A 22488-nucleotide genomic window follows, 5' to 3' on the forward strand; every position below is an offset into this window, starting at 1 on the left:
GCCCTGGACACTATGGCCAATTTAACATAGCCAATCTACCTAACCTGCACATCTTTGGACTGTGTGAGGATACCAGGGCACCTGGAGGAAACCCATACACACATGGGGAGTTCATGCAAACTCCACAAACAGTTGTCCGTGGGTGGAATTTAACCCAGGTCTTTGGCGCTGTGAGGCAGCAGTGCTAGCCACTGAGCCACCATGGCATGGTATGTTGTTGATCTGGATAAGAAACATTAAGAGTCAGGTAATCATTAACTGTAATAGTTGTCTAATAGGTTGCTGACATGAAGGAGAGAGTCAATCAGAGGAAAATATATCGAGATCACTGAATCAATGGGAAGTTGCAATGAAGGACCACGATCTAGAATGCTAAGGCTGGTAAAATCCTAGAGATGGCAGCATCAACTGCTCATAAAACTCAGATTGACTCAGATTAACATCATGTATCAGACCATGTGGTGAGTCTTTGCCCTTCCCCTACCCTCTATCCACCTAACTCTGAGTGCAGCCACAAGGTTGAGCCTTATCCAGGATCCTCAAAGCTGCAAACTGTTAGAGCGGACCTGTACAATGCAGAGAGAATACTCTAGCATGGTATCTTGTCACAACATCTCAACTCAGTGTGATGGAACATGTCCCAGGCCATCCTGCAACGATGTATTGCCATTCCCAACACTCCATGCCCCCCACCAAACATTCAACATTGTTGAGTTTGAGAACTTGGCCCACAAGTGGAAACAAACATATGTTCTGTGTGTTGATGGATTGTGAAATCTGAATTCAACAAAAATCTGGTGTTAAAAACTGGTCTAATGATGATTACTGTAAAATGGTTCACTAACGTATTTTAGGGAAGGAATTCTGCCATTTTTACTTGGTCTGATTCAAGTGCGATGCTGGACCCATAGCAACATGGTTTAACTCTTAACTTCCTTCTGAGAAATTAGGGATGGGCAATAAATGCTGGCCCAGCCAATGATGCCCACACTCCATGAGCAAATTAGAAAAATGACCATTTACCCTTCTAGTCACTCATGTTTTGCCAACTAGAAAAATATCTATTTGTGCCTACTGTCTGCTCCCTATTAACAAACTAATCTTCTATCCATGCCAATATGTTATTCTCTGCACCATGATATTTTATTTTCCCCAATAACTTTTTTTTTGCAACTTCTTTGCAAATGCCTTTTGGAAATCTAATACAGTCCTTCCACTGGTTCCCCTTTTCCACAGCACACATTGCTTTTTCAAACTACTCTGATATATTGGTTAACCATGATTTCTCTTTCACAAAACTATGTTGACTCTGTCATTAAAGCTTTGAATTTATCCAAGTTACCTGTTATTGCTTCTTTAAGAACAGCTTCTAATTTCTTCACTATGACAGATGTTAAGCTAATTGTCCTGTAGTTTTCTGAGCTCTCAATCCCTTTGTGCAACATCTGAGAGTATTTGATTAGAAATCTGCAGGTTTGAGAAAATTCAATCTCTCTGTTTTGAGAATATTCCTGTTAGGAAACTCCACAGTTCACAGACCAGACATTGGGTGAATCAGTTTAACCAAGTTTAAAGATTTGATATTGAAGTATTATTTCTCTGGATTTTGATAGATGCAAAGTGATGGCATTGGGAAATATATTGAGACATAGTTATGCTGGCTGTTTTAATTGGTGTTTTAAGACTTTTCAAATTGTGCAATATATCTAACTGGGCTTTTTTTGTTTTCACCTTTTATATAATAAACCTTTGTTCTGTTGTTCAAGAAACCTTACAGGTTGTCTTTCAGTGAATAACTACCACATTGAAACAAAGAAAAGACATATGGTACATCAGGCTAAATTGTATTTTGGAATCTGATACATCCATAGGTACCATCAACTAGGTTCTTAACAAGATGCCTTTCAAAGGCCAAGGCCATACCCTCCAGCTCATTTCGGTGTTAACTACATATGCACATGTATGTAATCCACCTCAGCCCCATTCCACATAACCCAATAGGAATTATTTCTGTCACATGTAGCAGCTGGACTTCCAGATCTCAGCACCCAGCATCAGTTTGGGAGAAGTGCAGAGTCTCCATGACTCCACAAAAATCTAGGCCAAAGACACAATTAAAACTTTCATCAAAATCTAAGTTCCCATGAGATAGGATACAAATTATGTGGCTAGATTGCAATCTATTGTTGGGACAATAGGATCCACAGCTGAAATCAAACTCCACTCTCAAATGTGCTAGCTCAATGCACAGTAGGTTGGAAAGAACAAGAGCTAAATATAGCTGCCTGTATTGTGAAAAGGAAAACAAAAGATTAAAATCAGAATTGAATCAAGAGAGGGAGGAAGGCTTAAAAAACGTGAAACTCATTATGAAAAGATAATTACCAGTAAGATGTACAGAAAACACAAGCTGTTACTAAACTTGCGAAGATTAAGAATTAAAAATGTAAGAGTAGATCAAAACAAATACATCAGATAACACATAAAGAAACAAGTATTGAACTGAAATCAAATCGTCAAAAGTCTAACTCTGCACCAAAACCTTTGAGAGGAATAGGACAACTTTGTAACTCAGTTAATCAGCTTGATTTGAAGATATAGTTCAAAGAGAAAAATATCATTATTTTGCCAAATGTGAATGTTCAATGATTCACTTGTTTGCTTTTCAAATTGTATAATTTGTGTACCTCTGAATAGCTTATTTAAATTGACAAAAGGGACAATGGTGTAATGTATATATGTTATGAGCACACTCAATGTGTAATTATGTTATTAAACACGTACTCTGACCATGTTGGTGTCTGTCTCTCTTTTCAAGGTCTTTCCAATATACAACACGTAAAGACATCCATGTCTAAAGGAGTAGGGAATCAAACAGAACAAATAAAGTATGGAGAAGAATTGAAAGATAAAATAAGAGCACAGAGAATATGTAACAAGATTACTGGGAATATAAAATAGACACTAACATATTTTGTAACAGATAAATACCAGAAGTGCAGTCAGGGGAACAGCATGGCCAATAGAGACCAGGAAATCTTTTTGAAGAGGCAAATGATAAAAGTAGTTAAACAGAACTTTGTATCAGTCTTCACAAGGAAAATGATGCAGTCAGTGCCACATTTACATGGCTGAGTTTATCGAAACAGAATTGAAATATAACAGATAATTTGCTGATGAAACAAAAATAGGTGGGAGTGCATGTTGTGGTGAGGACCCAGGAGTCTGCAACGGGAATGTATGTGAAGTATATTTTGGTGGAATGAAATAAGAGGCAGACTACTATTAAAACTGAGAGAGCCTCCAAGTTCACCTCAGAAGTATTTGGGTATTCTTGTTCAGGAAACAAAAAATAGAGTAATCTAAAAGGTTAATTAAATTTTTGTCCTTTACCACTAGGCAGTTGGAGTTTACAAATAGGGGAAATCTTGTTACAGTTGTATAGGATGTTGATGTGGCTGTACCTTGTGTATGTGTACAGCTTTGGTCCCTACATTTAGGAAAAGATGTGTTGGCATTAGAGACTATTTAAAGAAATTCACTAGGTTAATTCCTCGAATGAAAGGGCTGACTTATCAAATATGGTTAACAGGGCTTTTTCATAAGATTTTAGAAAAGTGAGGGATGACCTTAGTGAAACAGACAAAATTCTGAAGGGCCCCGACAGGGTAGATGTTGATAAGATGTTTCCACGAGCATGTGACTCTTGAACTAGGGGACATAGTTGCAGAATAAGGAGCCACACATTTTAAACAAAGATGTGAAGAAATTCGTCTCACAGACGATAGTCAATGCCTGGAATTCTTAATCCCAGAGAGTTATTCATGCCAGATCATGGAGAATATTTTTAAAATGAGGTAGATAGATTGAAGAACTATCAAGAGTTGACAGCTATGTAGAAGCAGCACAAGAGTGGAGTTGATGTTGGGCAGATCATTTTTTAGATTAGATTAAATTCCCTACAGTGTGGAAACAGGCCCTTCGGCCCAACAAGTTCACACCAACCTCCCAGACCCATTCCCCTAACTAATGCACCTAACACTACGGGCAATTTACCTGTGGGAGGAAATCAGAGTACCTGGAGGAAACAGACACGGGGAGAATGTGCAAACTCCACACAGACATCGCCCGACGTGGGAATTGAACCCGGGTCCCTGGTGCTGTGAGGCAGCAGTGCTAACCACTGAGCCACCGTGCCGCCCTTATAAAATGATGGGGCAAGCTTGAGGGGCTGAATGGCCTAGACCTGCTTCTATTTCTTAAGGTCTTTTAAGAACATAGGTGAATTTTTTTGGCAGCATTCAATGCGATTCAGTGCATTTGGTGCACCCTGCTTTGCTGAAGGATTGGGTTAGATATAACAGCTGTTCAAGTCAATGGTTTTAATCTTCTTTTGAGTATGGAATTGATGCCAGAGGACGGGTGAATCAAAAATAATATATCTTTGTTTAATAAAAGGGAAAAATGTGAATCACAGAAATTAAGAGTTTGAAATGAGGATAGCCACAGGAGGCACCTGTACCACCTATCTACCTCTCTTTCCTTTCCTGGAGTTAACCCATCTATGTGACTGTGTCTGCAACTTTTCTCCCTTCCTATAACTGCCATCTGTCACACCCCCTTGCTCGTGTAAATTCCTCATTGCCTCTGTCGCACCAACCGATCCATTCAATCTGATAGAATTCGCAACCAATGCATTCATTGCAGATATAATCCTCAGTAACACGTCAACTCTCCCTAAATTCCCACATCCAAGAAGAGCATATCACTCTACTAAAGGGCCATTTTTGCTTCTTCCAATCTGCAGACCCAGCTAATAGCACCATCTTATTCCTCTACATAACACTGCTCCAGGCTCACCTAATACTTATGGCTTATGTTTTAAAGTTTAATCATGAGACAAATCCCAATAAAACATATTATCAAGAAAGAACCCACTCTAATGCAGACTTACAACAAGGCCACACTTAAAACTATTCACTTATCTGTTTCTGTGCTGTGACTTCTCCCAAAAAAGGTTTCTCCAGGATCAATTCTGAATTTCACTGTTTGTTAATTTTCCTAGACGCACTCTGAAGTCCAGAGATACATGAATTCAACAGCAAAGGCAGTACCTAAGCAGGTTCACTGCAGTGTCAGTTGGTTAACAAGTGTGCTGTTTTGGAAAATGTAGGGAGTGATGGACTCTCAGGGGAGTGTAGCTCGAACAGCCAAGTTTCTGGTATTGAGACTGGCTCTAATGTAATGAGGGGTACCTCATGTTCCAAGAGATGGATTGTGTTAGGGGACTTTCTAGTCCGAGGTACAGACAGACATTTCTGTGGCCAGCAACGTGAAATCAGAATGGTGTGTTGCCTCCCTGGTGCCAGGATCAAGGATGTCTCAGAGAGGGTGCAGAATGTTCTCAAGGGGGAGAGGGGCTAGCAGGAGGTTATTGTACACATTGGAACCAATGACATAGGAAGGGAAAAGGTTGAGATTCTGAAGGGAGAATATAGAGAGTTAGGCAGGAATTTAAAAAGGAGGTCCTCGAGAGTAGTAATATCTGAATTACTCCCGATGCTACGAGCTAGTGAGGGTAGGAATAGGAGGATAAAACAGATGAATTATGGCTGAGGAGCTGGTGTATTGGCAGGGATTTACATTTTTGGATCATTGGAATCTCTTCTGGGGTAGGAGTGACCTGTACAAGAAGGACGGATTGCACGTGAATTGTAAGGGGACTAATATACTGGCAGGGATATTTGCTAGAGCTGCTTGGGAGGATTTCAACTAGTAAGGTGAGGGGATGGGACCCAGGGAGATACTGAGGAAAGAGATCAATCTGAGAGTGGTACAGTAGAGTAAAGAAGCGAGTCAAACAGTCAGGGCAGGCAGGGACAAAGCAGGGAACAAGTTTGGACAGACCTAACAGGGAAGGCAGATGAACTCGGGCATGGTTAAGAATGTGGGACTGGGATATCATAGCAATTACAGAAACGTGGCTCAGGGATAGACAGGACGGGCAGCTTAATGTTCCAGGATACAAATGCTACAGGAAGGATAGAAAGGGAGTCAAGAGGGGAGAGGGAGTGGCATTTTTGATAAGGGATAGCATTACAGTTGTACAGAGGGAGGATATTCCCAGAAATACATTCAGGGAAGTTATTTGGGTGGAACTGAGAAATAAGAAAGGGATGACCACCTTACCAGGATTGTATTATAGACCCCCTAATAGTCAGCGGAAAATTGAGAAACAAATTTGCAAGGAAATTTCGCATATCTCTAAGAATAATAGGGTGGTTTTGTCGGAGACTTTAACTTTCCAAACATAGACTGGGACTGCCATAGTGTTAAGGGTTTAGATGGAGAGGAATTTGTTAAGTATGTAAAAGAAAATTTTCTAATTCAGTACGTGGATGTACCTACTAAAGAAGGTGCAAAACTTGACCTACTCTTGGGAAATAAGGCAGAGCAGGTGACTTAGGTGTCAGTGGGGGAGCACTTTGGGGCCAGCAACCATAACTCTATTCACTTTAAAATAGTAATGGAAAAGGATAGACCAGATCTAAAAGTTGAAGTTCTAAATTGGAGAAAGGCTAATTTTGACGGTATTAGGCAAGAACTTCCAAAAGCTGATTGGGGGCAGATGTTCGCAGGTAAAGGGATGGCTGGGATGTGGGATAATTCAGAAATGAGATAACAAGAATCCAGAGACATATATTCCTGTTAGGATGAAAGGAAAGGCTGGTAGGTGTAGGGAATGCTGGATATCAAGAGAAATTGAGGGTTTGGTTGAGAAAAAGAAGGAAGCATATGTCAGGTTTAGACAGGATAGATCAGGAGAACCCTTAGAAGAGTATAAAGGCATTGAGAGTATACTTAAGAAGGAAATCAGGAGGGCAAAAAGGGGACGTGAGATAGCTTTGGCAAATAGGGTTAAGGAGAATTCAAAGGCCTTTTACAAATAAAGTAAGGTCAAAAGGGTAACTATGGGGAGGAAAGGCCCCTCAAAGATCAGCAGCCTTTGTGTGGAACTGAAGGAGATGGGGGAGATACTAACTGAGTATTTTGCATGATTGTTTACTGTGGAAAAGGATATGGAAGAGATAGAATGTAGGGAAATAGATGGTGACATCTTGAAAAATGTCCATGTTACAGAAGAAGTAGTGCTGGATGTCTTGAAATGCAAAGAAGTGGATAAATCCCCAGGACCTGATCAGGTGTAATCTAGAACTCTGTGTGAAGCTAGGGAAGTGTTTGCTTGGCTCCTTGCTGAGATATTTCTATCATCGATAGTCGCAGGTGAAGTGCAGGAATACTCGAGTTTGGTTAATGTGGTGCCACTATGTAAGAACGGTGGTAAGGAAAATCCAGGGAACTATAGACCAGTGAGCCTGATGTCAGTGGTGGGCAAGTTGTTGGGGGGAATCCTGAGGGACAGGATGTTCATGTATTTGAAAAGGCAAGGACTGATTAGGGATAGTCATCATGCCTTTGTGCATGGGAAATCATGCCTCACAAAATTGATTGAGTTTTTTGAAGAAGTAACAAAGAGGATTATTGAGGGCAGAGCAGTAGACTATGGATTTCAGTAAGGCGTTCGACAATGTTCCCCATGGGAGACTGATTAGCAAGGTTAGATCTCATGGAATACAGGGAGAACTAGCCATTTGAATACTGAACTGGCTCAAAGGTAGAAGACATAGGGTGGTGGTGGAGGGTTGTTTTTCAGACTGGAAGCCTGTGACCAGCGGAGTGCCATAAGGATTGGTGAGGTGTCCACTACTTTTTGTCATTTATATAAGTGATTTGGATGTGAGCATTAATTTGCTGATGACACCACAATTGGAGGTGTAGTGGACAGTGAAGAAAGTTACCTCAGATTGCAACAGGATCTTGATCAGATGGGCCAATGGGCTGAGGAGTGGGGTAGATGGATTTTAATTTAGATAAATGTGAGGTGTTGCATTTTGGAAAAGCAAATCTTAGCAGGATGTATACACTTAATGGTAAGGTCCTAGGGAGTGTTGATGAACAAAGAGACCTTGGAGTGCAAGTTCGTAGTTCCTTGAAAGTAGAGTCGCAGGTAGATAGGATAGTGAAGAAGGTGTTTGGTATGTTTTCTTTTTTTGGTCAGAGCATGGAGTACAGTAGTTGGGAGGTCATGTTGCAGCTGTACAGGACATTGGTTAGGCCACTTTTGGAATATTGCATGCAATTCTGGTGTCCTTCCTATCGAAAGGATGATGTGAGACTTGAAAAAGTTCAGAAAAGATTCACAAAGATGTTGTTCGGGTTAGAGGATTTGAGCTATAGAGAGGTTGAGTAGGCTGGGACTGTTTTCCCTGGAATGTCGGAGGCTGAGAGGTGACCTTACAGAGGTTTGTAGAATCAAGAGTGGCATGGGTAAGATAAATAAAGCCTTTTCCCTGGGGTCGGGGAGTCCAGAACTAGAGGGCATAGGTTTAGGGTGAGAGGGGAAAGATATAAAAGAGACGTACCGGGCAACTTTTTCACACAGAGGGTGATATGTGTATGGAATGAGCTGCCAGATGAAGTGATGGTAGTTAGTACAATTGCAACATTTAAAAGGCATCTGAATGGATATATGAATAGGAAGGGTTGGGAGGGATATGGGCCAGGTGCTGGCAGGTGGAACTAGATTGGGTTGAGATATCTGGTCAACATGGACGGGTTGGACCGAAGGTGTGTTTCTGTGCTGTACATCTCTATAACTCTATGGCTCTATGAGTCATCTACTAATGTCAACCACAGAAAACATTTGGTGGGCGGCACGGTGGCACAGTGGTTAGCACTGCTGCCTCACAGCGCCTGAGACCCGGGTTCAATTCCCGCCTCAGGCGACTGACTGTGTGGAGTTTGCACGTTCTCCCCGTGTCTGCGTGGGTTTCCTCCGGGTGCTCCGGTTTCCTCCCACAGTCCAAAAGATGTGCAGGGTCAGGTGAATTGGCCATGCTAAATTGCCCGTAGTGTTAGGTAAGGGGTAAATGTAGGGGTATGGGTGGGTTTCGCTTCGGCGGGTCGGTGTGGACTTGTTTGGCCGAAGGGCCTGTTTCCACACTGTAATGTAATCTAATCTAGTAATCTAATCTAAACATTTGGAGACAATAGATATGGCAAAATTAATTAATTCTTGCGGAGAAAGTTTGTATTAATAAATGAAAGCTAGCACAAATATCCTGAAGAGAAACTGTGCCTGACAAAGTTGGGAGTTTTTTTTTGATTATGTTACAGCTTGATGCAGGTAACACAGTTAATATTGTCATGATTTGGAGATGCCGGTGTTGGACTGGGGTATACAAAGTTAAAAATCACACAACACCAGGTTATAGTCCAACAGGTTTAATTGGAAGCACACTAGCTTTCGGAGCGCGCTCCTTAGGATTTTTAAGTTAATATTGTGTAAGTGAATATTTGAGCAGTGACTGAGACAGTGTCACAAACTGGACAAATTAAGGTCATTGGGATTAAAGTGGCAATACAGTTTTGGAATTAGGTAATGGCTTTTGTTTTGACTTGAGTGAAATATATTGTGTTAATACAGTTTTTGGTATCTCAATAATTTGAATATTAAAAGACAGAATATGAAACTGAGAAATATAATAAATAATGTGGCAGATAGTAACAGGCTTCAGGAGGTTTTCGATATGCCAGTGAAATAAGCAGACACATGGCATAGAAAATGAATTCAGGATAGTGTAAATTTATGTCTTTTAAGAGCTGTTTACTGTGGATTAGCTTGTGGGATCAAGAGAAGAATTCCTATTCTTCTTTCCCCAGTGCAAAGCACTTACTGGCTGGACCTAGCCACTCAGTTTACAGACTCCTTGTAAAATTGTACCATCTGGTTAATAATTCTTCATTTTAGTGGGAGGAATCAGGCAAAATGCTCTTCTTCTTGCTATCTGATCCAACAACTCGCTATTTCCCAGACCGCCGCCACAGTGACACTATTAAAACCTAAACCACCTTTGCAAACCGAACCCATAATTCAAATACTTCTATGACATGATCTCCCACACATTTGATTCCTATTGAACAAGTCCTCCCATAATCTGAAACTGATCTTTCTGATCTTTTCCATTTGCATACAGGTGCCTCTCATGGATTCTAAACTCCACCAATAATTGCTTTGATCAACAAAATTCAAGAAGCTTCAGTGCTCATCTTTATCACACTCATTGCAAGGCAAAGGATGTACAACAGCTTGAAACTCAATGAAGATGAATCGTCCTGTAATTTGGGGCAAGAAAGTGAGGCGGGACTTCCAAATGGTTCCATGTTGCAGCCTGCATCATGGCAGCATTGATTGAAGCATCAGAACATGGCTGATTATATAAAGTTGCCCTAAGGGTTGAAATATATGAGGTAAAGAATCATTCTTCCCTAACGACACAGTGACAGCTGAAGTAAGCCTAGCTGCATTTGAATCAGAGCATGGCAAAAATAACTAATCTCTTCAATCGTGGTCACAATTTTTGTGAAACGTTTAGCACAAGCTTAAATTGGGAGCCCCCAGTACAATTAGGAGACCCTATCTAAAGCATTGAAGATTGGTATGAGACCCCAACTAAAGCACTAAAGACAACCATTGCCCTTTTGAACACATTATTTTCTTGAGCGCTGAATGAAACCATTTTCTTGAAGATGGAGATGATACAACAGCAGTCAAAATTCTTCTCCATAGTTAATGTTTTTCTCACTGAAATGCTGGTCATTTCAAACATCCACCCGGGGTGTGACTTCTTTCATTAGCACAAGAACTGTCAAATATAATTAATTAATTAGAATTAGATAACTATGACTATTCCCTGAGAATAGCTACTAATGTATTTTACGATATTTCTGTGGTTAGGTACCTGGGAGCAAACATTTTCACTGGGAGCAAACCTTTTTCCATCATAAAGGCCTTGAGTATATCATAAAGAACCTTAAAGACTTAAGTAGTCCATTAAGTAAATCAGTGCACTCAAGAGAAACTGTTGTTGGTGAAAGCTCACATCTTCTACAGTGGTGGAAGGAGAATGTGGCCATTTTGAAAGATTAAGGACTGTTCCTTTGATGTACATTTGTGAATATTTACATGCGAACTATGTGCATCTCTGGGCCTATGCCTACATACACATGTGCAGGTATGTACACGTGTGCATATTGGAGCTTCTGATACAAAACTGAAATGGACTGACAAAAATATGCTAAATGAAATTGTTGTGAACAAAACAAAATGTGCATAAAAACAAGCATGCTGATAGTTCTGATGCAAAAATTAGAGCGTAGAAATGACTATTGGCAATCTCATCATACAAATGTTGAACATTCTTGTTCCTGTGCGTGATTTTAAAGAAAGACTTGCTTTTACTTGTATTGCCTGTGCTAACATAGCAGAGTGAGGAACTTAGCATGTTTTTCCAGGGATAAAGCCAGCAGTAATTTCTAATCTGCGATTTGTACAATGTCCCCAATTTGGTATCAGAGCACCATGGAGCAGCTAGCAGCAAAATAGAAACTTGCTTTTTGACTGGTTTGCAAATTTGTACATAATATTAAGACAACTTATCCAATTCCACTCAGCTGCCTTGTTAGGGCCAATGAACATTTTGTTTATTATTGAGGACCATTGAATTTAAGCAGATTAGCCCTTATGTGGACTGTGTGCACAGGCTACAATAAATTCTAATGAGCCAGACAGTTTTCAAATTAGCAGGGATATTAGATTTTTTCTTTCTGAAGCTTTTATTGAAAACATTAAAATACTATAATAAAAGAGTTTCTGAAAGACAAGTTGGCAACTATGGAAAATGGGAAGCCCAGGAATTCACTGTCCAGGGACTTTGCACATAAGGCTGTGCTGTGATCTCAGTGAACATTACTGAATCAGGCAGTGATGTCAGCAATCATTATTGGATCAGGCAGTGATCACAGCAATCATTTCTGAATCAGGCAGTGATCTCAGCAATCATTATTGGATCAAGCTGTGATCTCAGCAATTGTTACTGGATCATGTTCACTGACATCAAAACAAACCAATTTGTCTGAGCACCTTATTCCAACAAGGTCAGTGGTCAACTCTCCCACGTATTAGGGGAAGGGAGGTGAAATATGTTCATGATTTTGCTCTTCCTGAGACTTTAGCTTATATCAGGCGGAGAGAAGGTAGCCATTTTTGAACAAACATTATCATCTCACCTGCTTGGCCAGGACACTATTTCTTATATCCAATAAGTTCATATAGAAACTGATATACTTCAACATATGAACATAAGAACTAGGAGCAGGACTAGGCCATCTGTCCCTTTGAGCCTGCTCCGCCATTCAAAAAATCATGGCTGATCGTTTCCTGGACTCGGCTCCATTTACCCACCCTCTCGCCGCATCCCTTAATTCCTTTACAGTTAAAAGAATCATCTATATTAACTTTAAAAACATTTACTGAGGAAGCCTCAACTACTTCACTGGACAGAGAATTGCACAGATTCACAACCCTCTGGAGTGAAGAAGTTCCTTCTCAATTCAGTCCTAAATCTGCTCGCCCTAATTTTGAGGCTATGCCCTCTTGTCCTAGTTTCACCTGACAGTGGAAACATCCTCTCTACTTCTATCTTACCTATTCCCTTCATAATTTTATATGTTTCTATAAGATCACCCCTGTCATTTTTCTAAATTCCAGTGAATATAATTCCAGTCTACTCAATCTCTCATCATAAGCCAATCCCTGTAATCCCGGAATCAACCGAGTGAACCTCCTTTGCACCCCCTCAAGTGTCAGTACATCCTTTCTCAAGTAAGGAGATCGAAACTGCATCCAGTATTCCAGGTGTGGCCTCACCAGCACCCTAAACAACTGCAACATTATCTCCTGGCTTTTGAACTCAATCCCTTTAGTAATAAATAACAAAATTCCATTTGCTTTCTTAATTATCTGTTGCACCTGCAGACCAACCTTCTGAGAGCCATGCACAAGAACACCCAGGTCCCTCTGCACAGCAGCATGCTGCAATTTTTTAATCTTTCAAGTAATAGCCCTTTTTACTGTTATTACTATCAAAATGGATGACTTTGCATTTATTAACATTGTACTCCATCTGCCAGATCTTTGCTCACTCACTTAAACTATCTATGTCTCTTTGCAAAGTTTCACAGTCCTCTGCACACTTTGCTCTACTACTCTTAGTATCATCTGCAAACTTTGACACATTACACATGGTTCCCAACTCCAAATCATCTGTGTAAATTGCAGATAATTGTGGAACCAACACTGATCCCTGAGGCATACCACTATCACCAATTGCCAACCAGAATATCACTCATTTATTTCCACTCTTTGCTATCTGTTAGTTAACTAATCCTCTATACATTCTAATACATTACCTGTAACACCATGCATCTTTACCTTATGCAGCCTTTTGTGCAGCACTTTATTGAATGAGTTTTGGAAATCTAGATATATCACATCTACTGAGTCCCTGTAGTTCACCATGCTTGAAATATCTTCATAGAATTCCAGTAAATTAGTTAAGCACGACCTGCCCTTCATGAGCCCATGTTGCATCTGCCAAGCAGGACAAATTCTAACTCGATGCCTTGCTATTTCTTCCTAGGTAATAGACAAAAGCATTTCCCCACTACAGAAATTAAGCTAAGTAGTCTACAATTCCCCATCTTTTGTTTACCACCTTTTTTAAACGGTGGTGTCATATTTGCTGTTTCCAATCTGCTGGAACTGTCCCAGACTCCAGTGAATTTTGAAAAATTATCACACGTGCATTTGCTATTTCTCCTGCCATCTCTTTTAATACCCTGGGATGCATTCCATCAGGGCCAGGAGACTTATCTATCTTTAGCTCCATTAGCTTGTCCAACACAATCTCTTTTGTGATAATGATTATTTCCAGGTCCTCACCTACCTTTATCCTTTTGTCAATTACTGGCATGTTATTAGTGTCCTCCATTGTGAAGACCGACATAAAATAGTGGCATGGTGGATCAGTGGTTAGCACTACTGCCTCACAATGTCAGGGACCCAGGTTCGATTCCATCCTCGGGTGACTGCCTGTGTGGAGTTTACACATTCTCCCTGTGTCTGCGTGGGTTTCCTCCGGGTGCTCCGGTTTCCTCACAGACTCCAAAGATGTGCAGGTCAGGTGAATTAGCCATGCTAAGTTGCCCATTGTGTTCAGTGCATTATTCAGAGGGAAATGGGTCTGGGTGTGGACTTGTTGGGCCGAAGGGCCCATTTCCACATTGTAGGGAATCTAATCTAAAAAAATAACCTATTCAATGCCTTGGCCATTTCCTCATATCGCATTACTAAATCCCCCTTCTCATCCTCTAAAGGACCAATGTTTACTTTAGCCATTCTTTTCCATTTTATATATTTATGGAAACTTTTGCTATCTGTCTTTGTATTCTGAGTTTATTCTCATTATCCATCTTGCTTTTGATTATAGCTTTTGTTTATAAGCTTGGCTTTCTGCTGACTTTTAAAGCTTTCCCAGTCTTCTAGTTTCCCGCTAATCTTGGCCACTTTGTATGCCTTCTCTTGCAATTTGATAGCCTCCCTTATTTCCTTCGACACCCATGGTAGATTACTCCTTTTCCTATGTCGTTCCTTTTCACAAGAATACACCTTTGCTGAGCACTTTGAAAAATTGCTTTGAAATCCTCCACTGTTTGCTAACTGCCCCACCATAAAGTCTTTGCTTCCAGTCTACTTTAGCCAACTCCTACCTCATCCTACTGTAGTCTCCTTTAAGCACAGGACCCTGGTATTGCATTTTATCTTTGCACTCTCCATCTGTATTCTAAATTCAATCATAATATGATCACTCCTTCCTACAGGATTGCTAACTATGAGATCATTAATTAGTGAGATCCTGTCTCATTACACAGGACCAAGTCTAGGATAGCTTGCTCCCTCGTCAGTTCCATTGTACACTGTTCAAGAAAACTATCATGGATACACTCAATGAACTCCTCCTCAAGGCTACTTTGACTGAGCTGGTTCAACCAATTGACGTGTAGATGAAAATTTCCCATGATAATTGGTGTACCATTTTTACAGGCATTAGTTATTTCTTTGTTCATTGCTCCCCCCAATGTGAAATTATTATTTGGTGGCCTGCAGACTACGCACATCAGTGTCTTTTTCATCTCCATAGAACCTATATTATCTCTCACCACTGCCCACTGTCATTGCTGGGTCCCTGAATGCCACATCTCAAATGCCAAGGAAGGAATTGAGCCTTGATATAGAAAGGCTGTGCCCTCACAAATTCAATTAGGAACTCGAGGAATTGTTGGAAATCTGGCACAAAAATGTTGCTACTGTTTTCTTTTTGTGTGTTTTATCAGAGTAAGGGGAACTGCTAAAGAATCTCCAAGCTAATTAGCAGATTTAAGCATTCCCAGAAAAAGTCATCTAAACTTGAAACCATAAAAGATTGCATCACAGAAGTAAGCCATTGTGCCCTTTAGATTTGTGTTGGCTCACTGCTAAAGCATTTTGAAACTCATCTCACTCCCTGTTCCCCCCACTGTTACCTATTACCTTTCGTTAATAACATTTATATTGTTTTCCCTTAACAGGTGTAATCGTCCTGCCTCAAACACTCCCCTAGGTGAAACTTTCCTCTTCAAAGACCAAAACAAAGGAAACAACACTGTTGTCTTTTGTTCAGCTCGATTAACACTGTATCCTTTCCTGGATTTTAGAACTAAAGACTGAGATAAGTAAGCAAATCATACCAGATTATAATACACCACGTAGAGCAACGGAAAAATCGAAAAACGAGCGTGTAATGGTGAGAGTCAGGAACAGCGAGATGATATCATAGAGGAGGTGGATGTCAAAAAGGAATGTCAGCTGAATGAACTTTATTTATTTCTTTGAAGAGATAACCAATAGAATGGTAATATAGAAGATGTCAAACATTTATATTGCTAAAATGTGCAAGAAAATGGAATAATGAATAAGATCAGGACATAATGAGTCAGGGAACAAGTGGAAGGTTGGATAGGTCGTTGGTTTAAATATATAAAGCAGTGGGTAGCAGTAAGGAGGAGATTCAGATTAACAGAAGGTGAGACTTGAGGTCCTGCAAGAATTGATCCTGTGACTACAGCTGTTCACAATTTATATCAATTATTTACACTTTGGAATCAAACCTGTACTTTCCAAATTTGTGGACGATGCCAAGTTGGTGAGTGCAAGGAAAATAGACTTGCCAACAGGACATATATTGTTAAATGAATTTCAACACAGAAAACGTGAAATATTACGTTTTGTTTAGAAAAATAAGGAAGACACATAGTATGATAATGGGTCACATAACATCTAAATAATGTACAAGAGCAAAGGAGAACAGATATACAAATCATAAAATTGCAATGCAAGCTAATAGGACCTTAACATAAGTAAACCCAACACTAGTGTTTAATTCTAAAGGGATAGCATTGAAAAGTGGAGAATTCATGCCAAACATTTACTAGTCCTCTGTGAGACACACTTGGAATACTTTCTGGATTCTCTTTGCTTTGTTATATAAAAGATGCAGAGGCACAGGAGAGAATGCAATCAAGATTTACAAGGATGGTGAAAGAGCTGTAAACTTATAACTATCAGGAGAGACTGGGCAGACTCAACCTCTTTTTTTGTGAAAATGAAAGACTGAAAAGTAATCTAAGAAAGATCTTTGAATAATTTTGACAGAGCAGATGCAAAAGAGTATTTCCACTCTTTTTAAGGAGATATACTAGCTGTCATCACTGTGACAAATAGTAAATCATGTGGCAAAAGTAAAACAAATCATAGCAAATGCTTTTGCTTCAAGAATATTGCAGAAATAATTGCTTGACAGTTAAATAACACATTCCAATGTAACTGCAAATGGTCATTCACACATAATAAGCCAAGATCTGAAAGATGAGCAAAAGGTAATAGTCACACCAAAAGAGTAAAAAGCTGAAAGTAATAGTGGATTCGAATATGGGACCAGTTTAAATGACTATGATTGCATAGAACAGTGAAATTCATGCATAACTGTAAAGTAAAAACAATAATTATTTTACCAAGTCCAGTATGTCATAAATCAGACATCAGCAATCAAAATTACATTTGAATCCAACGAGCAGTGCTTTGAAAGTTATATGGTGGGATTAGTTCAAATTTGAGTCTTGCTTTAAATTTAATGGAGACATAGCCAGCTTGGACAATATACAACTTAGATTTCTTTTTATTTAGTGAATATTTATGGTTTACTTACTGGGGACGAAGAGATGATTTGTGTTGCTTGTTGTAATTGCTGCAAGGTTTTGATCAACTGTGTTTCAGAGTATGATAGAGGAGTCTTTGATTGACAATTTGTGTCCTTTCTACTGAAGCATGTTGATGAACAATGATGGTGAAGACAGCAACAGTGGTGACAGTGGTGGCAGTGGGGACAGTGGTGACAGTGGGCTGGAGATTTAGAAATTGGCTCTTGAGCAATCGTTTCAACATTATGCAGTCCAGTATCCAATGACATTGATTTTGTGAGCAGTCTACCAAATTGAAATTCCATTGCAAGTAAATTGAGGTTCTTCACTTGACCACGTTGACTTTTTTCAGTAGTATACTCTCCAGTATTTTCATCAGTCTGCACTACTGCATCTCTGAACTTGACTCTGTTTTCTCTGTGCGTGCTGTCACACTGAGAAGTATCTTCATTTGGCTGAAATGAAAGTGGTTCCAAAGAATGAAATTCCGTGATGTTTCTTGCTTGCAAATTGCCTTGAGGAATTTGGAAGGTTACTAATTTGCTTGTGGCAGCAAAATGTTCTGAAACAATGTTAGTGCTCTCTCGATTTGTATTCAAGTTGCTCACACTTGTTGCATTATTCTTCTTCGAGTTATCATCCTGAGAGCCTCCAGCATTGTTTTGAACCTGGATCTCATTACTCAGCCAAGTATTGGTATTAAAAACTGAAGAGTGGTTTGTGTTCTCTAGAGTAGTAGTGTGTAAACAGCTGCTGCCACCACTTAAGCCATTTATCTCCCCAGGATTTTTTACAGCACATGGAGATTCCATACTTTGCTGATCAGAGGAAGTAGGAGAATGGCTGTTGAGATTTTCCACAGTTAATATCTTCTCTTCTTGTAAAACACGTGACATGATGCATGCTCCTGCACACTGCGTCTGATCACTGTCGACAGACCCAGGGACACAGATTTGACCAGGAAAGTCACCTGTTGCTTGTTCAGCATTCGAGCACTGGGATAACCACTGCCTGTTTTCTTGGCATGTGTCTTGACTGCTCATGCTATCTTTGCTAACATCACGTTGTGTATGGTGGATCTGAAAAAGGTCAGCAAACATTAGGTACTCTATAGATGCGGAATCCAAACTTAATGTTTTCAAGGTGGGGTTGGGAACCAGACAAGCAGAAATATTTCAGGGCCCTTCCCCACACTTGAACTACGTCATTCTTGCAGTCTTATTTTGAAATGTATATTGGATAATTGTGTGGGAGACAGCTTGGTTCCCAATTAGAGGCATTGACTGCCTCCAGAAAGCTGGGTCTGCCTGCTGCTGGTCTCATACCAATGGAAAAGCCAGGCAGCAGCAATACCTGACCATTAACTGGGAGCAGGTGGAGTTCTCATTCCCTCCTTGCTGCAATCCCTTTGAAAGTTGGAAAGTGTACTGAAGGTGGCGGGATCCTGCAATTTCCAAATTGTGCCCGAACCTTCTTCCATCCCAACCAGGAATTGAAAATCCAACCCCAAATATCAGTTTTAAATAGTTCTAATATTTGGAATATCCACAATGCATGTCCTTACATTCATTAGCTGTGAAGTACCCTTGCATCGCCTGAGCTAATGACATGTTGTGTAACGATCTTTATTCTTTAACTGGGAGAGAAATGAGAAGGCTTTGATCTGAGCTGTGAAGTGATCATGACAGGTACTTCTGCTACCAAAAAACAGGCAGGACTTCATTTAATTTCTGATCCAAAACGGTATCTGTTAAAATTCAGCAAAATAACAATTCACAATAAAATTGCCAGGCACCGCATTACTGGGATCGAGTCATATTCAGGTCAGTAAACTGTATGTAGTGAGTGAAGCAAGGTGACTGTTGGAGTCTGAAATATTTAGAATCGATATTAATGGTTTTGATTAAGGAATCAAGTGTATTGCAGCTAAACTTGCAAATAAAACAAGGTAAATGGGAAACCAAATAGTGAGAATGGCACAAACAGACTGTACAGGGAAATAGAGAGTACAGAATACTATGGTACAGAGCATCATAGAGGTGTACAACATAAAAACAGGCTGACCAATAAAGATCCGACTATGCTAATCCCACTTATGTGCACTTGGTCCATAGCCTACTATGCTCTGATATTTTAAACGTTCACAACATTTAAGATACACCTGGATGAGAGCACTTGCCTCCATTACCTTCTCAGGCAGTCACTCCAAATTTCTACCACCCTCTCGGTGATTTTATTTTCTCAGATCCCCTCTAAACCACATAATCCTCACATTTTGCTCTCTAGTCTTAGACTATTTGCCATGGGGAAAAACTTCTCACCATCTACCCTGTCTGTGCCACTTATAATATTGTACACCTCAATCAGAAACCTCCCCAGTCTTCTCTTGTCCAGGGAAAGCACACCTAATTTCTCCTCATAACTAAGATTATCCATCCCAGGCAACACCTTTGTAAATCTCTGCACTCTCCCCAGTACAATCACATCCTTCTGATAGTGCAGTGACCAGAACAGCACACAGCATTCCATCTTTGGCCTAAACAATTTTGTAAAGTTGTATTAAGACTTCCTTGCTCCTGTATTCTATGCCCCAGCTAATGAAGACAAGCATTCTGTATACCTTCTTCAACAGCCTGTCTACCTGTGTGGACACCTTTGCAGATCTATGGCCGTGTACATCAAGTTCCTTTGTTCCTGAGTCTATCCAACCTTGCCTTATAAGATAATCACTCCATTCCAGCTATTAGTCTAGTAAACATTCACTGAACTGCTTCCTTCGTATACAGCCTTCCTTAAATCAGAAGACCAACGCTGGGTACAAAGTATTCCAGATATGTCCTTACTAATGGCCTGTATGACTGAAGCATAACCTCCCTACTTTGGTGTTCGATTCTCCTTGCAATATTCTATCAACTTTCTTAATTACTTGCTGTGACTATATTCTAACATGTTGTGATACATGCACCCAGATATTCAGACATCTCTGCATTTCACACATCACTGAATACAAATACAAATAAGTTTTGCCAGGAAATTAGAATGTCCAACACATAGGAACCGCGATTATCTGAACAACACAGGCAGGGTGCATTTTGTTCAGATAATTGCATGTTCAGATAATTGAATGACAGATAACACAGTTTGACCAAGCATCGGGACCTTGCGATCTTGTTCGGATAATCCAAAATTTGGATAATCGAATGCTGGATAATTGAGGTTCCTCTGTACTCCAAACATTCACCAATTTTTAAAATATTTTAGTGGCACTTTCTACAAGTTGAAGAAATATTTGCATTATGAGTAGAAAACTTCTCAAATGAAGGGATCAGCTTTATTAAATTGACCTTAACTTTCTGTCCCTCTTTTAAACATTTGCTACCTCCAGACATACCTATTCCAATATATTTTGGGGTGGTCTTTTCCAGTTTACTGTCTGGAAACTTGAAAGAAAGCAAAACTTGCAGCAAGTCTTTAAAATGCAGCAAGTCCCTTGTCTTTCTGACAACTTGATCTTTAATATTCTTATCCTTGTTTTCATATTTGTATATTGCTTTGCTCTGTCCTACCTCCTCCTGTCACTGAAAACTCTGCCCACCTCGAAACCTAGCCGCTGAAACATATGGAACTTAATTGCTCCACATCCTCTGTTGTCTAGGCCCCAAGCTCCAGAACTTTGTCCTTTTACATTTCTGCCTTTTTAACTTTTCTTCCCTTAGGAAACTCCTTAAAACCTACTTTGGCTTGGACCAACCATTTGGTCAGGTGATTGAATGTCTGCTGAACTGTTTCAGAGCCCTAAATTGTTTTTGAGAGGCTTTTGTGAAGCATCTTGCAAAGTCTTACTTTCTTAAAGGTACTATGCAAATAAAAGTTGTTGCTGCCTGTCATTTTCAAGCTCTCCATGGCATGATAATAGGATGGTAATATCACATATTGACTTCAGGTGATTGGACTGAAAAGGAGGGGAAGTGACAGCATGTAATTGTCATTCCACCTCCATTGTGAAATATTTGATTTTGCAATGTTCAGGGCTGAAAAACTTTTACGATATTGATTAACTGGAATGCCCTCACAGACAGGGACGATGTAATTACTGTACAGTAAATTTACAGAGGCAGTTTCCAATGTGAATATTGAAATATCATAGAATATATTTGAGAAAAAATGTTGACACAAAATAGTCTTCATTCCTAATGTAAGAGTTTTTACAAAAAAAGTCTTAACATGTTAAGATTTTTGAACTTAAAATTATTGAACTACCTTTTTTTCTGTACAGGGTATTTTCTCAAGTAGCCTAGATTTTACCTTATGTAACCTATTTACTGGGAGGGATTGAGACACAGGAATGAAAGAGTATAGTTGAAAATGAGAAGTAAGGACAGTTGAAAGCTACAAAATAAGCTGTGTATGATTTTATTAGGAGACGCCAAAGACTCCAGTCACCTCATCAATGAACTAACTTAGCAGAAGATAAAGTCCCTGAATTATGAAATTAAGAGCTGGAAAATCCACCTGTGTTAGGGTCAAAGACTGAGAATAGTGAAGGAAAAAAGAATTTGTATGCTAGATAAGGCAATGTACATACTTACTACCAATGATAGGGTTATAAGAAATACGGAGATTTGAATATAACATGCAGGAAGATTTAGTTTTTAAAAAATCATATACCTGCAATGGGATGAATGGATCCTCCAGAAATCCACTACTGTCTGACTGACAGCTATTTTCTCTTTTCACATCTGTTATAAAAAGAAAGATATTTAGCATGACATGACAATCATCCAATGTTGCCCTATGAAAAAAAAATACATTTGTCTTTCATCTTTCATCTGCTTCATAGATAATGCATTTTTTACAAAATTCTAGTAACTTGTAATGTGGATAAATAGTGAAGGCAATTTCAATGCGGAAGCTTTACACATGAGGTATTACAATCTATGTAAGCGTGATGTTGTTTGAAGGATAAATATTGGGCAGCACAGTAGGAGCAGTTTGATGCTCTTTAATTATAGCTCAAAAGCTTTTATATTCATTTGAAAAGTTTGGCAAGGAATTCACTCTAACAATTCAACTTAAATATGGCACCTCAAACAATATAAAACCACAATCCCCCAGTCAACATAAGTTATGAGCTCCAGGCCCAGAATAAAATTTCCAAGCTCTAATTGAGAGGCGCTACTGTTGAGCCAAGTGTGACACAGATAGTGTGATGCTGGCAACAATCGGAACATA

The 22488-nt window shown here is 39.6% G+C and overlaps 1 protein-coding gene across 7 annotated transcripts in view; it reads right to left on the minus strand.

The window, feature by feature from the left end:
• itprid1 (ITPR interacting domain containing 1) overlaps nucleotides 1-22488 on the minus strand; it is a 138984-nt gene that overhangs the window by 38539 nt on the left and 77957 nt on the right. For all 7 annotated transcript variants that reach the window (XM_043688819.1, XM_043688820.1, XM_043688817.1 and 4 more), the window contains 2 exons: nucleotides 21925-21995; nucleotides 17265-18335 (listed from right to left, as the gene is read on the minus strand). In XM_043688819.1, coding sequence (XP_043544754.1) covers nucleotides 17265-18335; nucleotides 21925-21995 — 1142 coding nt within the window. The remainder of the gene's footprint in view (nucleotides 1-17264; nucleotides 18336-21924; nucleotides 21996-22488) is intronic.

This window comes from Chiloscyllium plagiosum, chromosome 4 (assembly GCF_004010195.1).
Source record: "Chiloscyllium plagiosum isolate BGI_BamShark_2017 chromosome 4, ASM401019v2, whole genome shotgun sequence".
Classification (NCBI taxonomy): Eukaryota; Metazoa; Chordata; class Chondrichthyes; order Orectolobiformes; family Hemiscylliidae; genus Chiloscyllium; species Chiloscyllium plagiosum.